This window comes from Anoplolepis gracilipes, chromosome 2 (assembly GCF_047496725.1).
Source record: "Anoplolepis gracilipes chromosome 2, ASM4749672v1, whole genome shotgun sequence".
Taxonomy (NCBI): domain Eukaryota; kingdom Metazoa; phylum Arthropoda; class Insecta; order Hymenoptera; family Formicidae; genus Anoplolepis; species Anoplolepis gracilipes.
In genome coordinates this window covers 14,800,579-14,819,930 of record NC_132971.1, presented here as the reverse complement: position 1 = coordinate 14,819,930, position 19,352 = coordinate 14,800,579, and the positions used below count along the sequence as shown (strand labels likewise).

Below are 19,352 nucleotides of genomic sequence, written 5' to 3'. Positions count from 1 at the left end.
ATTTTTCATATAAATTAACATTCATCTTCATTATTTGTAAAACTACTAAATGAAATGATTGATGTCAGCTGCTTTCATTGATTGAGATGCAATAAAGCTTATAACATTTCTTCATAAAATACAATGAGAAATATATACTTATATTGAGATATATAAATGATATGATTTTTTTTATATATTCATATAGTTGATGTGTGATACATATTCGTATACATGTACATATACTATACTATATTGATGTATATATATATTCCTATACATATACATATATATATATATATATATATATATATATATATATATATACATATGTACATATATTCATATATATGTATATGTATGTATATATTTATTCACAAAGCAGTTTTTAATGTATAAAATCCTGTTAAGTTCAAGTAAAATCATCAAATGTCAAATAAAATCATCAATTATTTTTCTAACTTATGGATTTAATGTGCAGCTGTTTTTAAAAACGTATTATAAGCCTGTTCATTCATCAAATTCTTAATTTCGTCTACATTGTTTAATTCTACTTTAAACAGCCAACCTTCTCCATAACAAGATGTATTAATTAAGCTGGGTTTATTTTCGACCGCCTCGTTTTTCTCTATAACTTTCCCGCTGACTGGACTTATTAATTCCGAAGCTGCCTTCACAGATTCTAGAGCTCCGCATTCCTCTGAAATATCAGTTTTGATTTCTCTATGTCAGAAAATATTTTATAAATTTAAATAAAAAAATTATATTGCGTTATACAATATACACAGGAAGTTACATTAACAAAATTGTATTTGTATATTTAATTTACAGAAGTAAAAATGTAAGTATAAAATATTATTTAATATGAATCTAAAAATGTGTTTTATATATCTTAGAAAGATAGAAGAGTAAAAATTTTTGATGGGACATACAGGTTTGTTTATTTTAATTTTTTCAATTTTTTTTAGATTTTTATTTTCCCTAAAATCTTATTAATTAAGGAATTATCTGTTATTACCTTCTTTCTTGACTGTAGAGCCCACGTCAGGAAGTTGTGCGTAGACCACATCTCCGAGCGCATCCTGCGCGTAATCCGATATACCGACTATGCCCACTTTGCCTTCCACTGTTATCCATTCGTGTTTATCGGTATACCATCGTTCTAAAAAAAATCATTTATTGCAATTATAACTTTAATTACGTGATTTATTATATTAAAATATATAACCAAATTGGGAAGAGTTACGAGATAATAAAGCCATTTATGATAAACTAGCAAAACTGTTAATCTCTCTTATATATTATTATTATTATTATTATTATATTATATATTATTATAATGTAGTTATTCCGATATTTTAACTCCTTACAGGTGATCGACAAGACTGAAAGGAAAAAGCTTGAAAAAGCTCTTGACAGAGAAAAAATTGCTACAGATATTTTGACATCACATAACTTATTAATAATTAATATTAATATTTATATTGTTTTTTTTTTCAGAGACTATCTGCATCTTTTCAAAGAGGTCGGACACGTGATTCGCTATAATATCCTCGCACACTTACCAGCTCCCAAGCACCGAGTTGTGGTTATGGAACGCAATGCGGCGAGATACGTTCTCGATTGTGCGGTTTTGCCGAATAAATCGTTTCTGCCTTGTGAGACGAACGTTTTCATCGCGCACCTGCCGATCTGTACCATCAATCGTGCCATTTTTTTGGCTTCCTGTATCACGATCGTGCGCGATCTAACCCTCTTGTTTCAACCCTTTCGCGAGCAAAACAGAACGATCCCCGGCCGAATCAGGTCGAATAGTGAAAGAGGAGACTTGGACCTCGGACGATTCGCTGCTCGACTGCTTCTGTCGTCATTGGTCCCTCTCTTATCTCGACCTGGAAGTATGTGCGATCGGGCTAAATATTTAATGCCTAAAGGCATAAACACAAGCCAACACACAACTCATTAAACATAAATGTCTATAACATATGAATAACTCACCCATAATGTGGACCTTTTTTTCACCCTTATAAAGGTCTCTTTTAAGATAATGATTTGCATTAATATTATTCTAACAATAAGTAATTGCAAGAGTATAATTCTTTAACATCAGCAAGTGATCTCCAACCTTTGAGCTATTGAACTAGTTTTATATTTTGATTATCACACAGTCAGCAATTAAATGTTCGCATTTAAATGTTGTTCGTTAGATTTTTAAGAATTATATTGAAGACTTTGTCGACATAAATTTTGAGTTGCAATTCTCTTAATAAAATGTATAAAGAGTTTATATTTTAGAGAGTTATTAGAGAGCAACATTTTTTGCCTAAATTTGTATACGATTTCTGTAATCAATGAAAATGATTACATCTCTTTTTAAACTAACGATTCATATTTTTATTCATATGTTTTCATATACATAATCTAAGGATTGTAATAATTTTTTTTTCTTTTAAAAGTATACGAGAAATGAAGAATTTGCTTATGTGTACAAGAAAGTAGAAATTTATTATAAATGTACATACGTACATTTAAAATCATTATTATATGAATATAAGATTTATGATAATGCTACTTACAATGTATTCAAATGGAATTTACATAATGTTAAACTGTACATCACGTGAGTTTAACGAGATAGTCACGCTTTGAGAATATCTCGTCAGATAAGTTATAAAGGTTCTAGCATATCAATGACCTCTGAGATCGGTGTCATATAAATTTATCGATATAAAAAATGTCTGCAGTGAAATAGTATTCATATATCTTTTTCACACATTAACTACATAAGTTTCTTTTGTGCCTATATATATTCTTGTAAGTTTTTTATCATTTTATATATATATATATATATACAGTATCAATGATTTATTAATTATGAATATATATCAAGTGATGAAAAAATTATGTGTGAATACACAATATTTTTTAAATAACACAAATCTTTCAGAAATACTTTTCTGTATTAGCCACACATAAATAGACACATTTATATTAATTATACGTCAAGTTCTATTATCAAATTAATTTTTTGTCATGATATTAATAACTAGGCAATTTTACAAGTTATAAATTAAATTAATATAAAAATATTATGCAATATTGCCCAGATTTGCTAAAAGTATTTAATTAATTAATTATTGTAAAAATCTTATTATTTTGTACGAAAATTTACATAATTGATATTTAATAAACTATCTATGTCAGCGTATGCTGACGAGAAATTTAAAAAAAAGTCAAGAAAAATTACAGAATGGTTACATTATAATCCAATAGTGGAAGAACGACCAGTTGAGTTGTGAATTGATACTGGAACAGGCTTGCTAAGACACCACTCATACCAAACCTTCTTAGAATCACATCTGCGCCAAAAATGAACCATTATTTCATCTCCTGCCTTCAATTGTATTGGTTCCTGCATCAATAAATATTGTTAGCTTCACATTATCTATCAATATTTGTATATATGGTTTTATATATACCTTAATTGGAAAGAAGATTGGAAACCAACTAAACATATCTTGGCTATATGTGCTAGGTTCTATACTCAATGTGATGTTTTCATATAGAATTGCTGTAAAGTACCCTGAAAACCCGTGTAACACGCAATTCTGTTCCACTTGAAAAGTTTTTGTTTCATATCTCGAATTATCAGTAACAATATCTAAATAATTATAAACGAAAAAATTAAAACACTTAAAATGTAGATGTAAAAATTGTGATGGATATTTTTTTTTATATTTATACAAACCTGTGTTTGGATGTTTGAATGTAAAAAGTGGCTTTGGATTTGCTATGTTGTATTTATTTTGAAGATGTACCACATATGGAGTTTCAAAATGTGCAGATGGATGTTTATCTTTATCTCTAAGTTGTCTTACTTCATTGTACAGTTTAGAGGAATGCATGGGGGCAATGTATGAAGTGTATGATTGTGGTATGTTGATTCCATCATCTAATAAATTTATAAAAAAAGAATAAATAATTCTTATATTAGTATAATATGCATAAGTAATATAATATGTATAATTTATATAATACATTGTACAATACAAACCTTGTAAGAATTTCATGACATTATCTAAGCATTCTGGGGACAATTCATTATCTCCAAAAGACCCAAGTAATTCAGAAACAATAATATCAGCTTTTTCAGGGGGATTCCAATCTCTCATATCACATGATACTACTGTAACTTTATCTTTCCACATATCTCTCTGAAAAGCCTGTAATCTGTAGACAATGAAATAGCACATAGTTATATGAATACATATAATATATACACACATACATACAAACACATATAAATACATATAAATACATATAAATACATGCATACATATATTATCCATTATTATCTGAATATTATACGTATATAGGTATAATATTATATGTATATATAATATTATCTATGTAGATATAAAATCTTTATTTAAAAAAATTCTTACGTTATCACAGCATTGGGATTCTTTTCTACTGCATATACTTTCACTTCCTGAGAGGCCATTTCCGCGGCATTTAGAGATGCGGTTACAAGTGGTCCTCTTCCAGCACCAACTACCATAATGATTCTAAAAATTTCCAATTGTCATATCTTTTTTCAGATATTATGTTATTACATTATTTAATTTGTTACATGACTTACATTTTTCTTTCTTCTTTAATCTTGGATACAATTGCTTTGATAGCTTCGTACGTAGCACTTTGATATTCTCGATATTTTACAGGATCTTTCTCAAATATTTCATAAGTTTGTGATTCGAGATTATCCATTAAAGGTTGTAACGGGCATTGCAAATAATCTTCGTATCCCCGAGCAAATTTTTCTATTGTTCCATCACTCTGGCATCCCTAAAAGAAAATGAAAACGTTATTTCCTGTGTTCTATAAAATATTATTAAATATTAAGTATTAATCTCCTAATATAACTAATAGATCTCCTGATAGAACTGTTCAAAATTTTCTTGTAGCTTTACCTTCCATAGATAATCAAGATAGTTGTGATAATAGCTAATACTTTGATAACGCGTTGCACCTGTCAAAAGGAATTGCACTTCTAAAGTAGCAAATCTTTTCACTATTGCTTGATGTGCTTTACTTAATACTGGATATCCTTTTTTATTAGTTAAAAATATCGTTGTTGGTAAAATCAAGCATCTCACTGGTTCTCCAAGCCATTTATCTATCTGATATTTAAGTTTAGATTAATTTTAGTGAGACATTGCACACTGATAATTTTTATTTAAAAATTTTTTTTAAAATTTATTTTCATATTAAGTTACCTCTTCCATTTCAGGCACATCATGACTGACAATTAATGCAACTCCTAATCTTTTGTTATAGTCACATATTGTTCTGAATGCATTCCACCATTCCCATGGGTTCTCGTCTGCTGGACAATCTTCTGCCCTATAAGAATAGGCTTGTCTAATTGGATTTTCCATAGGAACTTGTACCCAAACCTATAACAATTAATAGAATATTTTAGTGATTTTAAATGGTTTTACTATCCAAGTAAAATTTTAACTTGCAGATAAAAGAATAAGGATTCTCTATATTTGTTAAACATATTTCTTTTGTGTCTAATTTATATAATATGACATTAAACACATTTATTCCAAGATATTTATTAAAAGTATATCAAAAGTAAATTAAGTATTTCTGATGGTAATTAAAAGTAAAAATTAATGTATTGTTACCTGAAAATTAGTATTGTTATTTGAAATTTTGTCAGAAAGAATTCTTGCAAGATTCACATTTTTACTTATACCATGTTTTATCTTTAAAGTCGTTCCAGATAAACCAAAATGGCTAGCTAAATTTAATTCTTGATTCAAGGCTTCTTCGCTATTTTTTCTAATAATTGGATTTGTCGAATCCACATCGATAAATGGCGAAAATTTGCCAATTATTAAATTATTCCAATCTGTAAAAATAAAATTGTGAGTAGTTGCATATATGAAGCTAATTTATTTATATTTTTTGATAATATATTGATATATAATTATAATATAAAAATATAAAATTACATAAATAATTTATATACCTGAACTACATAAAATTAAATCAGGCCTAGTAAATGGTCCCGGACGATTCTTGGCAGGGCCAGAGATAAATTCTCTTTTGAATAAAGGATGGACCAAAGGAGCACACACAAAATCATATCTGAAAGCAAAATGTAAATGTAACATGATAGCATAAAATAGACACGCTGAAAAAATTCGATAAATAAAATATAGAAAATTAATGATAACTTACTTTGAATCATTCGCGTAAACTAGACATTCACTTAAATTTGCAGCACAGCAGAAATCCAATCCACAAGAGACTGGCCGTTGATTTGTCATTGTAATATATAATTAAATATATTTTTTTCCGTTTTTAAAATAGTTATTTTTTGTGTTAAATATAATTCTAATTGTATTGTTTTTCTTTTTTCGCGTTATATCAAGTTATATCAAGTAACCTTGCAAGAGGTAAAAGCCGGCAATATATAAATTTTAAATAATTCTATTATAATAAATTGTATAATTTATAATTCATCAAAAGCACTAATAACGATATTCTCGTTTTATATTGCCAACGCTTAAAGGAACACGATTTAATAAATAAAATTAATATGTGCACACGTGCACAACGTTATATATTCATACAAATATGCGTCCATATTTATTAGTAACAGCGAGAGGAATGAGAGGGGTCATACCCCCGTTTTTTAGGGAACGCTTTTTCCCCACCGTACAGTGGCGCTAACTGGATCCATAATTGAGTTTTCGGAACTACGTGGCTGGATCCACTTTCCAGTGCCACGGTAAAACGACCGATTGGTTCGAGTCCGTGCTAGATCCACAAATTTTGGTTCGTGTCCATGCTAGATCCATAACTGTAGATCTCAAAAGTACGAAACATATATACATTCAATAATATTTTATTACATATTATTAATTGCAACTGCGCGTGTCTTTTTTCACTTAAACATATATTATGAAGTAATATATATGTGACATTGTGTTGATATGTGTTTCTCGCTAGAAAGCTCCTATAACGTTTCGTTTGCATTATTATTCTGATTGGTTCGTGTAAATTAAGTCCAGTTTTCATGTTCTTCTCTATTTATTTAAAATATATTTCGAATGTTGTATTTGTTCATATTTAAATAGATATATATTTCAAAATGTAAAAACGGAGAAAAACATTTGCAATGAATAAAATGATACAAATAAAAGAGAAGAGAGAAAATAAAATAGACGTCGTGGCGCTAGCGATTGAAGCCTTGTCACGTTTAGTCTCTCGCTCTTCCTTTCTTAACTTTATCATCTTTCTCTCTCTTTCTTGTGTCATGGAGGCTGCTTTCTGCTTCTTGTATCGCCATCTTAAAGTGCAGTGTCATCGGTGCGCCTTGTGAGAAAGGAGGTGAATTAATAGTTGGATCTTGTTCGCTTCGAAAAGCAATTTTTATATATATATATCAGCAAAAATGTCCAGCGGAGCACTTTTCGGTAATAATGCGTCGCGTGGCGCTTCGAAAAATCTAGTTGAGTTCAAGGCTGGCAAAATGACTGTGAAAGGAAAGATGGTTTATCCAGATACGCGAAAGGGTCAGCTTTACGTCTATCAATCTGATGATTCGTTAATGCATTTCTGCTGGAAGGATCGCACTACTGGAGTGGTTGAAGATGTATGATAATTTTTGTTTTTTTTTTTTTTCTTTTTCTTTAAAGGATCTCTAGAAAAATTATGTCCAATTTCCTGTACACTTTTTCGTTTAATCTCACACTTTAAAAATTGCTTCAATTCTAATTGTATTTTACAATATATTGATTTGTGATTTGTATTGTATAAGATAAATATATAGATTTATGATATAAGTATATGTATAAATGTCTACACAGATATGTTTTTCAGGATTTAATTATCTTCCCTGATGATTGCGAATTTAAACACGTCCCTCAGTGTAAAACTGGCAGAGTATATCTTCTGCGATTCAAATCATCGAGTAAGAAATTCTTCTTTTGGCTACAGGTAAAAATATGATTTTAATTTTTAAAAAATATAATTTTATATTAGTATACTATTATTAGAAATTTACAGTTGAAAATGTCGTTTTCATTTTGCAGGATCTTAAAACAGATAAGGATGAGGAACACTGCAGAAAAATTAATGATGTACTTAATAATCCACCAACACCTGGATCTCAGAGAAGCGGTGGTGCTAATGCAGAAGGAGATCTTCAGAATTTGTTGAATAATATGTCGCAACAGCAACTCATACAATTGTTTGGTGGTGTTGGCCAGATTGGTGGTTTAGGTAGCTTATTAGGTACAATGAATAGACCGCATAGTGTTCAAAGTACAAGAGCTTCCACCACTACTTCATCTACTCCAACCACTACTAATGTAGCTAGACCACCTCATTCTGTAACTCCTGCACCTGCTACGGATTCTAAAATTTCAAGTGAGTCAAATTACTTAATTATAACAGCATATTTTGAAGATATATTATCTAAAGTAAATAATAAATTATCAGCGAGAACACTAGGTCCGTCCACAACTCCAGCTACAACAACCGCAAGTTCAAACAATAGAATACAACTTAGTGACTTGCAGAATTTTTTATCAGAAATTCCGGCACCATCTCGAACTGAACCAGCTGCACAGGTAATGTTATATCATTTCTTTATATCTTATATCAGCTTATGAATAAATCTGAATATATGTATATTCTATTTACTTTTGACTCTAATTAGAAAATAATCAAATTTATTATAAGTGGTTGAGTAATCATCAAATATGCAAAGTATAGTGTAATATTCTGTTTTCTAATCTAACATGAGTTTAATCAAAATTTTAAGTCAACATGAAATAATAGCAATTAAATGATAGCAGTTGTAATGGAAAATACAGTATTTTTAAAGAAGATATCTTTGTCATAAATTTTTAATATTTATTACGTATATGTTTACACAAAGTAAATGTCTTTTTATATTCTTTAGTTCTCCTGAAATTAGCTTTTATTTACAAAAATCTAGAGACATCTATAATTTTTGCATAATAAGCTTTTAATAAATTAAGTTTCAGGAAAAAAGTAGAAAAAATCTTATTATTTAATTAATTTTAAATGTCTTCTACTTTGATAGAAAAAGAAAGAGAAAAAGAAAAAAAAAATCAAAATTTGTAACCTAATTACAAAAAAGATATATTAAAGGTATGTTAAAAATTAGAAAAATGAGAGATAATAATTTTATTGAGGAAAGATTGTTTTCGAATTTACTATAAAAGTAGAGAGAGCACATTCAAAAAGATACTCAATGATTTTGCGACATCCTGTCTTTTAAAAATATGAAACAAATGTTAAAATATATTTTTTATAAACATGTACATATTGTTGTTCTTATTTTTTTGCTAAATAAATGCTTAAATAAAAACTGCAATATTAAACGTTATATAAAATGTTATAAACAATTTTTTTTCAATGAAAGTAATCTTTAATTATGTAGCAATAAAAATTTGTTCAATTTCTTAAAGAGTGATATATTTTATGCATTTAAATTTTCTGTTTAAAAATAATTTTGGATTTGATATTAAAACATTTTAGATTTATATTTTATAAATCAAAAATTTTATAATATATTATACAATATTAATAATTAATAAAATTAATGATATATTATCAGAATTGTTTATAACATTAATTTTTAAGAATTATATCAATAGATAATATCTTTCTTTGAAACATAATGATAAGATTAAATCTATTTTAATTCTTTGATAATTTCTTTGATAAATTACATTGTACATGATCACTCTTAATATATTTCTGAAAATGTTTTATTGTTGAGGTTCTTTTTGTTAAAACAGATAAGTGTTTGAAATATTATTAAATCTGTGACTGATTTTATGCTATTAAGTATATGTGATCTATTATTTTCTTGTCAAAAATGATAAAACAATATTAAAAATTATCAGTTTGTCTTAAAATTCCTGTATTTATGTAGAAGAGTATAAGACAAGATGAACGGAAAGAGAGTATTTTCACAAAGTGTGTGAATACAAAAATGTGATATTTACAGTGAGAGAATATTGTGTAAATGAAAATAAATAATGTAAAATCATACATATATGCAATCGTAAACTACAGAAAATCTACTTAAAAAAGTTCTTAACGTGAGAGCAAAGAAAATACCGAGAATTTAAAAAGTAGATAGATTATATTACTAATTCTATATTTTTTACAGCTACTTATCATTATCAGTGATATAAAGTGCCATTCTTGATAACAGAAGTTAGGAATCAGTGTTCTCTTAAGCACTGTCTTTGTTAGAAGTATCTAAAGTTATTCTTTCAGTGAACAAAACAAGAAAATAAGAAATTTTGTGTTTATTATTTGTAAGATTAGGAACCATACAGTACGTGTATGCAAAAGTTATTAACAAATTGAAAATATATTATTATTTAAATTAACAAAATTATGGCTACAAACATTTATGATGAAATAATAGATTTTACACTTGACTAATGTACCATCTATTAAATTAGAATTTTAATGTGTGCTATAGCTAAAAGTATACTTGTTAGTTTATATGTTTGTAGAGAATAATATTAGATAAGTCATAATCAATATGTTGTTAACATGTTTTACAATGTTGCATTTGCTTTTCTCTGCTATGAAATTCGGGCAAAGTTTTAATAATTTATGAGAGAATTGTACACATAACACATACACATACACATTGTCACTTACACTCTTGATATTACATAATCATTTAATACAGTCATATAAAGTGATATATAATACTCGTTTAAAAAACTGTTGAGCATCATATATATTTATCTTATATATTTTTTATATCACATTATAAAATTATGTTTAGCAATAAGCGCTTTATATGCTATTAAGCTATATTTAGAAAATACTTTTGTAAGAAGTATTAAAATAGAGCATGTGCAATAATTCCAAAAATTAACATCAATTTAATTATTAAACTTAATAGTTATTAAAGAGAGATGTATTGTGATCAAATAACACATAGAAAATCAAAAGAGAGAGAGAGAGACAGAGAGAGAGAGAGAGACATGGTTTTCTCACTATTCAATGCTATTATTCGTCTGAACTTTTCCTGGTTGACGGAGACTCTGGCTCTGCTGAGCAGTTGGGGAAATTTCTCCGGGAATATCTGTTGCTTTCGTCCAGCTACAGCACAGCTTATTGTCCGGCAGAGGGGCGTAGCGACAGAGCTGACCAACGCCATCCCGGCGGCGATCTCTACAACGGAGAGCCTGGAGAGTGTCATGAACGTGCACTTACCACCAGGGGACAACCTGTCTACTACACTCTCGTCTCCCCAGTTCTCCCAGGCGCTATCAATGTTCTGGTCTGCTTTGCAGTCGGGCCAGGCGGGCCCTGTCATCCGTCAATTTGGCTTGGGATCGGACGTTGTCAATGCCGCAGCCAGTGGAAATATTGAAGAATTCGTCAGCGCTCTGGAGTCCGAAGTGAAGAGTGGTCAGGGGCAGCAGCAAGCGCAACAAGGACAGGACGACAAGAGTAAGAAGCAATCATCATCAGCCGCTAGTCCCGATAAGGACGATGACGACGAAGGCATGGCATTAGATTAAGGAAAGGATTTCCACAGCATCTTTGAGAGGTTTTTTTTTTCTATGTAGAAACTATGCACATTGCATACATATTATGTTATATAATAATCTACTTACAATACACAAGAGTCCTTTTAACGGATACACATTCTGTTCCGACATAATTTAGGCAACATGTTTTTCGAAAATGTATATGCAAATGTTTTTCTAAGTGTTCGATAATCCTGTATTTATACATCAGTGAAAGATTAGTAAACATGTCGACATATAAACAGAATGTTCAACAGAAACAAATAGAAAATTTTATCATGTATATTAAAATTACACATATGTACGAATATTGGGCAATTTTATATACATACAATACATGTTTACTGTATTATTGCTTAAATAAAATGCAGAATTTAACGAAATTTATTTATCAGCTGTATGTATACATTTAGTGTATTTAAATATATATATATATATATATATAAAATTAGCATATATATTTAGAATTAAAGTTGAATGTATCATCTAAAATTAAAAGAAAATAGTTCTCTTAGAAAGGAATGACATTGCTTTATTTATGACACATTGAAATTTTACGAAAATTGCAGTGGAATATAAAACTTAAATCATAAAAAAAGCGGATAAATAATAGCCCAATCGGGCACTTTTGTTTACGACGCATATACGTTTTATTGGCCTTTCGCGACAATCGATATATTTAACTGTCGGTTTTATCAATTTGAGTGAATTAAATAAAAAAGAAAAAAAAATGAAATATGTTTGTAAGTTATTGCAATGTCAATTTATAATGAATAATTGCATAAATATTTGATGTAATAATTTTAATTTTTTTTTTTAGAAGTCATGTTTTAGGTTATGTTAGGTTAAGAAAGAAAAGGTAGATAGGTTGGGGGGACGCCGTGAAATGTCAGGTGTTTGCATGGTTGATTCACGGCAGCATCCTATTGGCTGTTTGATTATGACATTCAGGCATAGTTGTAAGCTGGGGAAGTTAAAGTTCTGGGCACTTTCAATAGGATCTTATGAAGAAAATAACAATAAGGTATTTAATCATTTATTAATAATAAATTAGCACGTGGTAGTAATATAAATTTTAAAGCAGAACATTTTTCTTTTATAGTTACAAATATCAATTTATGAAATAAAAGTGCGCATACGTATATGTATATAAAAAAAATAAAAAAATTGCTCACAAGTTAATTTTATACATAAAATTTTAATATTAACCTCGACATAAGTTAAATAATATATAAAAGTGTAAATTAGACAGTAATAAAATACTTATAAATAATGTCGAAACTACAAAAATTTTAAAAACGAAACAAATATAATTCTTGGCAAAGAATGTTGATAAGTAAAATGATAAGTATCTTTTTATTTAACAAAAATAATATACACGAAAGAACATTTGAAAAATCGGACAGTCAAGAGTTAAGTAAGTCAAAAGTCTATTAAAGAACACATATAAAATGCGAATAAAAATAAATATTATGTCTCATATATTTCCTTTTAAACGTTAATAGTATAGATAATTAGTATTGAAGAATTTAATGAATTTCTTCCGTGAGATATGCACGTGTAATGCAACCCGCGAGAAAATACCGGTTGGCACGCGCGGGCTCGTCGCCGGATCGCGTCGATCAAAGCAGCCGGGCGTTTTGTTTGTAAACACGACCCCGTTCGCGGGCGCCTGTTTGTTTCGGCCCTGAGAGTCGTGCGCGCGGCTGCGCGAATCGAACAAGTAGTAGGGGCTCCCTCGCGAAACGCTGATCGCCGAATGCGCCTCGGCGAAATTCAGAGCTATAAAAGCGGCTGAACGGCTGAATAACGTGTCGGGCCGGACGAGGTCCTTTCTTGTTTACGAGTGTCGAATATCAGCTGCTGCGGTGAGTCGCGACGCATCGTGGCCAGTGTCATCGTGTAATAACCCGCGGGTATCGCGATAATGCCATTGTTGTGATAGCGGTACCGCGGCGGCGGTGTTAAAACGGGCGGGGGAAGATAAAGAGGGAACGAAAGCGGACAGGCAGGCAAGCGAGCATAGGCTAGGGAAAACAGAGGAGGGGAGGGGAGGGGACGAAGAGGTGGTGACGCGAGGTAGCGAGACTGTGTGCGAGAGCGCGATACCCGTGTGCGCGCGCGCGCGCGCGCGCATCCCATACGTGTGGCACAATGGCAACCTTGACACTTGGTGATCGTTTTTGGCGGCTCCGCGCCGCGGAGATCGCGCGTTTCGCGGCATCGCGTCGCGAGTGAAAGCGGAGGGCACGCCTCGACTCGAGCAGCAGCGACAAAGCGGTAAAAGCACGAGAGAAGGAGAAAAAGAAGGAGGTGAAGGAGGAGGAAAAGGAGGAAGAGGAGGAAGAGGAAGGTGGTGGACGGTAAATGGTGCCGAAAGACGCGGGAGCGCCGCGTACGTAGACGTCGACATCGGGATTCGGCACGGAGTCACGCATCTGCTACACATCGTAAGTTCTGCTTTTGCGACGTGGAGTCGGGCCGTTCACGGAGCGTCTTTCTCGCCTCTTTGTTTTGATTTGACGGGCCGCGCCGTTCGCGAGCCAAGTGGCCGTGTTGTGTCGCGTCGTTTTGCGTCGCGTCGTGTCGCGTCGTGCGCGCAGCGTTTCGGCATTTTGACACGCCGATCGCGAGAACGCCGCGGCCGAGGAATTGAATTAAAGGTTAGACAAGTGTCATTGGTCGCGCTGAGCAGACGGTATGAATCACCTTCGGTCCTCCTTTGCGTATGTACATAACATACTTGCTCCTCGTTGCCGTCGTGTCGTCGTTGTCTTTGTCTTTGTTGTCGTAACGACGCGCGCAAATTGTAAAGTGATAAATAGTGATAATTCGTGAAGCCAATCCTGATGGGGGTGATCTCGTTTATTAAACAAACTTCATAAAATATGTATAATTCTACGAGTCTGTGTATATTATTTACTGACGTATAAGACGAGTAGTAGAATTGCGTCGAGTTTGATTTCGTGACGGACTTCTTTCGTAATGAATTTTATATGATATATCTACATTAGTTAATGTCACAACATTCTTATCGGAGTATTTTTTAATATATTTATGTAATATCGTTAAAAGATTATCTAAAAACAATTTTTATAAAATCATTTTGTACGAATGATAAAACGTTTTTAAGTATTTGGCTAAATTGAAAAGAAAATTGTTGCGTAGAACATTGCAGATTTTAGACAATTTTTCATTATTAATAAGGGAGAATGTAAAATCGTTTTTTTTTTGCACGATTTATCATCTGGTAAAACGTGCTTCGAGAAACGTCACTCGCGCGAGTCTGATGCGACCGGTCGGACGACCCAATTTCTTTTCTCATCTTGCTTACGGTACGTACAGACAACATATACGGAGATGTACGAAGGATGTAGTTTACATACTTGCTATGCGTTCTTTGTGCGTGTGCGACGCGTTGAACGCACGCGGAAGTGGCGTTTCTCTTTCCGCGTTCGGCTTACGCACCGCGCGAAAGAAAATTGATCCAACAGTAAAGACAAATGCTTAGAGATGTTTTGGAAACAACAATTATATGTTAATCGTTAATCACTACTCTTAACATTCTTAACGTCTTATATATGAGCACTTTCTTCGATGTAATTTTTTAATTAATAATTAAAGTTGAATTATATATTTTTAAAGATATTTTTTACATATATATATATGTCGGTTTCTCGCGCAGTCGTAATTTTAAAGTCCGAATAATAAATAATGCTGTATTTTATTTCTTGAATAGTTAAATCGCACATTGATTTAACATAGAAGCACTGTTTTAGATGATTTATTTAGTCGTGGATACTTATTAAGAATAAACTAAGAATTTATAATAATTTGCGAACTACGTATTATTTTTCTTTGGATCGTTTATTTGTCATATTGTGTCGCCAGATTGCGATTGATGAGGGCAACAACGATGACGACGACCTCGCGTCATTACGCAGATAAAAAACAACGATACGAACAATGGTCATAAAAGCGTGATGATATTTCGTTTCGTTAATCCTCCGTTTCTATTCCATTCAAAAACCAACATACAGAACAACACAAATCAAGAATTTTATTTATTCCGAGAATCCGTAAAATCCAAATAAATTAATTACATTGAGATAATACACGATTCATAGCTGAACCTTTGAATTGCATAGCTAAACATTTCATAACGCAGAGCATTTCGAAGTTAGACGACAGTAACATTGTTCATGTACCTACTTTTAAACAATGTTATACTGTATCGCGATGCTTTAGTTTGCATTATAAGTATGCACAGTATGCGTTAGGTATATATATATATCGATTGTTATGCTCAAGTAGCTGTTCGAAACAGTTTTTTATTCAATGCATATTGCTACATTTTTCTTTTCCATAAAACTTCGATGTCTGCTAACTAGATTCATTTTCTTACAATATTACAATAAATATTTCAGAATATTTTTAAACGAGATATTTTTAAATGAAATTTATAATAAATTCTTTGAACGAAAGAAAGATTAAAAAATCATATATATTGAACGATTCTCTAAGTAAATGGGTGGAGTGTTCGATTTATTTAATTGTATAGATTATTGATGAATTCGATTCTCTCGGCTTTTGTCTTCATTCATAACGATATCACTCGCGCGCGCGCGAACGTTAATATAAACAGATGACGGCAAAGTTGAAATAGAATTGAGAAATATTACGCCATCTGACAATTTATTATTCCTGTTGGCAATTGACAACTGCCTTGCACATAGAGTATATTTTTTATTTCATATGTATTATTTCTTATGTAAAGTAAAAGAGTGATTACTTTTGCAGAACTTCATTTTAAAGAAAAAAAATTATTTGCTATTATACAATACTTTTTGCAATATTGTTACAACATGACAATACGATTAAACTGGATCAAATAAAAAAAAGATCGCGGACAAATAAATTCAAACATTTATACTTATTTTTTATGTGCATTTATTGTTAGACTATGTCCTTTTACCATTTTTCAGATCATGTAAACAAGTAAAATATAGGTCTTGACGTTATCACACAAAAGATATGAATAATTTATTTTCAATCAGGAGATTAAACATATTTTTGTTCAAAAGAATAGACAAAGAATTTTTTTAGCAAGTGAAAGTAAACTTCATTTCATTACTGCCTGCCTGCCTGCCTATCTGTTTTCGGATTTTGTGATCAATCTTACGAGTGCGCGAAGACTTTGAAAGAGAGTGAAAAGAAGTGAAAAGGAGTACGAACGTAGAGATAAATTTTGACATTCATGCATGGGTGTTGTGTTGTGTTGCAGAGTCGACGCGGTCACGTGTGTGCGTCGTGTGGAGGCTTTGTTGACGTCGGAGGCTGCGAGGGATGCGATTCCCTGAGTTCGCGAGTGATAGCCGCGACAGCGCGACGGCTGCTGTGACCACGTAGTCCCTCGTGTACGCACATGGACAATAACACAATACGCAGTGCGTAGTCGTCGTTGCGCGTCGTGCACCGACCACCGGAAATGCCGGTGTAAAGTGAAAAAGCAGACGCTACGCTCGAAACGATCCGTGATCTTTGCATCTTACGTCTAATTCATCTGTTATCCCGAGGAAATACGCAGAAGGTAAGTCAAGCACGTTACGTAGACAAGCTATCGCGTGATTTGAATTTGACAGAATTTCGCCTATCGTGACACGCGGGAATGATGCTCATTCAATGACAATTGATATGAGATTTTTGATCGCGTACATACAGGTGCAAATTTGGCCGTTAACTCTTTCAATTTCTTTTCAAAAAATTTTGAACTTTTTGTTATAAAAATATAAAGATAAAATTATTTACAAAAAATGTCTATTTGTTTTGCCTAGATAATTTTCAGATTTACTATGTTTTGAAAGAGAATTTTATGATCTAAAATAAAATTTTATGCTTTATTTTATCTTTTATAACAGTTAAAAGATTGTCTTGAAAGAGTTAAGTCTACCACAGGGAAAATATTAAAATAGGAATAAAATTAAAATAAAATTAAAATAAACATTAAATATTAGAAATAGAAAATTGGAATTATTTAATAACAAAAAAAAAAAAAAAAAAAAAGAAATAGAATTAATAAAAAATGAATTAAAAACAATGAATTAGAAATAATTAATCCATTCTATTCCCTCGTTTGAAAGTAAAAATAATTCCCAAAATTACTCTTCCTAATATTTAATATTTATTCTATTTAATATTTTCTCTATTGGGTCTTAAAACCATTTTATTTGCAACATAGATTACTTTGTTTTCAAAGCAATCTATGTTTTGCAGCTTACAATTAGTAATATTTACTCGCTTTATAACTTTCATTTATTTATTCTTTATACATACTTAATCTGCTTTATATCTATCATATTTCTGTGGGTTGCTTGAAATAATTACTTCAAACTTATTAGGTTTTGCAGCTTTAATATCTATTAACTTTATAACTTTTATTTGTTTATTCTTTATACATGGCTTAATCTAATCTGCTTTATATCTATCATTACTCTGTGGATTGCTTGATATAATTACTTGAAACTTATACTGTCTTTAATCCTTTAAATTAAATATCTCACAAATTTGCTATCAAACACAATTGACTATATTTTCACCGCACATTTAAATTGATTGTTTATTGTGTTAAATAGATGTTCAGAATACGAATCAAAAATTGCCAATAATAGACTAAATTATACTTAAAGAAAGTGACAAAGATTCAGAACTTTTATAATACATGTATAAATTCTAACGTGTGTATGCGTATATATTATAGTGCTAGCGAAATGGTTGGTTGTTTGTTCTTATGTATTACGATTTTATTATCGCAAACATAAAACATGTTACGTCCATCTTGCTAATCTCGGACGACGTTAATCGCAAAGTTAATTTATTCAAGCGAAACCGCGAGTTTTTTTTCTAACAATTATCTTCCATGCGATAGAGATACCTGATTCTTAGCAATCCGATTTAAGTACGAGAGAACGAGAGAGACGTTGTTAATTTAAAGAGACGTAGCAAGGACGATAGCAATGCACGGACAAAGAATGAAAGGAGCGAAATGCGCACGCAGACGAATAAAATGAAGGGAAACGAGTGAGAGGAGAGAGGAAAAAAAGAGGAAAGAGGTGGGCAGAAGAAAGGAGATGGAGAACTACTCGGCGAACTTGAAAAACGAGAATCGCATCGGTCGAACTTTTCATCTGGACAATATCTTGCGTTGTCTTTTATGTATTGCGCGATTAATAGCGGAATACATAAAAGAAAGTAATTTATAAAGTAAATCAAAATTTTTTTTTTCTTTAGATATTATGTTATGTTAGTAGGATCAGAAACATTCGTGTGTAAACATAAAATTGCTATAAAAATTGTATTGATATAACTGACGAATAATATTATTTTGTTTCTAGATTATATAACTAATTATTATATAATAATATATTATATAATATAATAATATATTACATAATATATTATATAATAAAAAAAACTGTAAAAAATTACGTAACTAATGATCGAGTAATTCTAAACGTCTCATGCATATTGCAAAAATTATTATAAACTTCTTTCTTTATTCACAACTTTATTTTTACATTATTTTGACAAAGAAAATGACAGATAATTGAATAACAATGCTAACTAAAATTGCCACATAAATGCGGTGAAATATGGTTTTTAAATATATATAATTGCTAAACTTTTAAGTTCTTTAATTTATATTTTGGACTCGTCCAAGGAAGTAACCGCTGGTTAGACTATTTTGTATATTTG

At 31.0% G+C, this 19,352-nt stretch overlaps 4 protein-coding genes across 5 annotated transcripts in view; 2 read left to right on the top strand and 2 right to left on the bottom strand.

The window, feature by feature from the left end:
* Positions 1-353: 353 nt before the first annotated feature.
* On the bottom strand, positions 354-1,980 carry Ppl (glycine cleavage system H protein). Its single transcript, XM_072886644.1, has 3 exons — positions 1,545-1,980; positions 998-1,141; positions 354-679 (listed from the first exon to the last, which is right to left on the bottom strand). The coding sequence occupies exons 1-3, from the start codon at positions 1,690-1,692 to the stop codon at positions 450-452; spliced, it is 522 nt and encodes a 173-aa protein (XP_072742745.1). The 5' UTR covers positions 1,693-1,980; the 3' UTR covers positions 354-449.
* Positions 1,981-2,453: 473 nt separating this feature from the next.
* Csul (protein arginine N-methyltransferase 5) lies at positions 2,454-6,653 on the bottom strand. The gene is made up of 11 exons (XM_072886642.1): positions 6,235-6,653; positions 6,023-6,141; positions 5,676-5,902; positions 5,259-5,438; positions 4,953-5,162; positions 4,622-4,827; positions 4,425-4,547; positions 4,034-4,209; positions 3,728-3,931; positions 3,459-3,640; positions 2,454-3,391 (listed from the first exon to the last, which is right to left on the bottom strand). The coding sequence occupies exons 1-11, from the start codon at positions 6,321-6,323 to the stop codon at positions 3,239-3,241; spliced, it is 1,869 nt and encodes a 622-aa protein (XP_072742743.1). The 5' UTR covers positions 6,324-6,653; the 3' UTR covers positions 2,454-3,238.
* Positions 6,654-7,333: 680 nt separating this feature from the next.
* Positions 7,334-11,983, top strand: Rpn13 (regulatory particle non-ATPase 13). Of its 2 annotated transcripts, none has more exons than XM_072886914.1 (5): positions 7,334-7,654; positions 7,882-7,998; positions 8,094-8,430; positions 8,503-8,633; positions 11,193-11,983. In XM_072886914.1, the coding sequence occupies exons 1-5, from the start codon at positions 7,454-7,456 to the stop codon at positions 11,589-11,591; spliced, it is 1,185 nt and encodes a 394-aa protein (XP_072743015.1). In that variant the 5' UTR covers positions 7,334-7,453; the 3' UTR covers positions 11,592-11,983. The 2 variants fall into 2 exon arrangements, with proteins under 2 accessions (XP_072743015.1, XP_072743016.1); XM_072886915.1 differs by having other exon boundaries at positions 7,336-7,654; positions 11,361-11,983.
* A 1,213-nt stretch (positions 11,984-13,196) lies between these two features.
* Positions 13,197-19,352, top strand: part of Ago1 (protein argonaute-1) — a 29,342-nt gene continuing 23,186 nt past the window's right edge. Inside the window, exons 1-3 of the mRNA XM_072886913.1 lie at positions 13,197-14,050; positions 16,885-17,190; positions 18,526-18,860. The gene's annotated coding sequence lies outside the window, so the exon portion shown is untranslated. The remainder of the gene's footprint in view (positions 14,051-16,884; positions 17,191-18,525; positions 18,861-19,352) is intronic.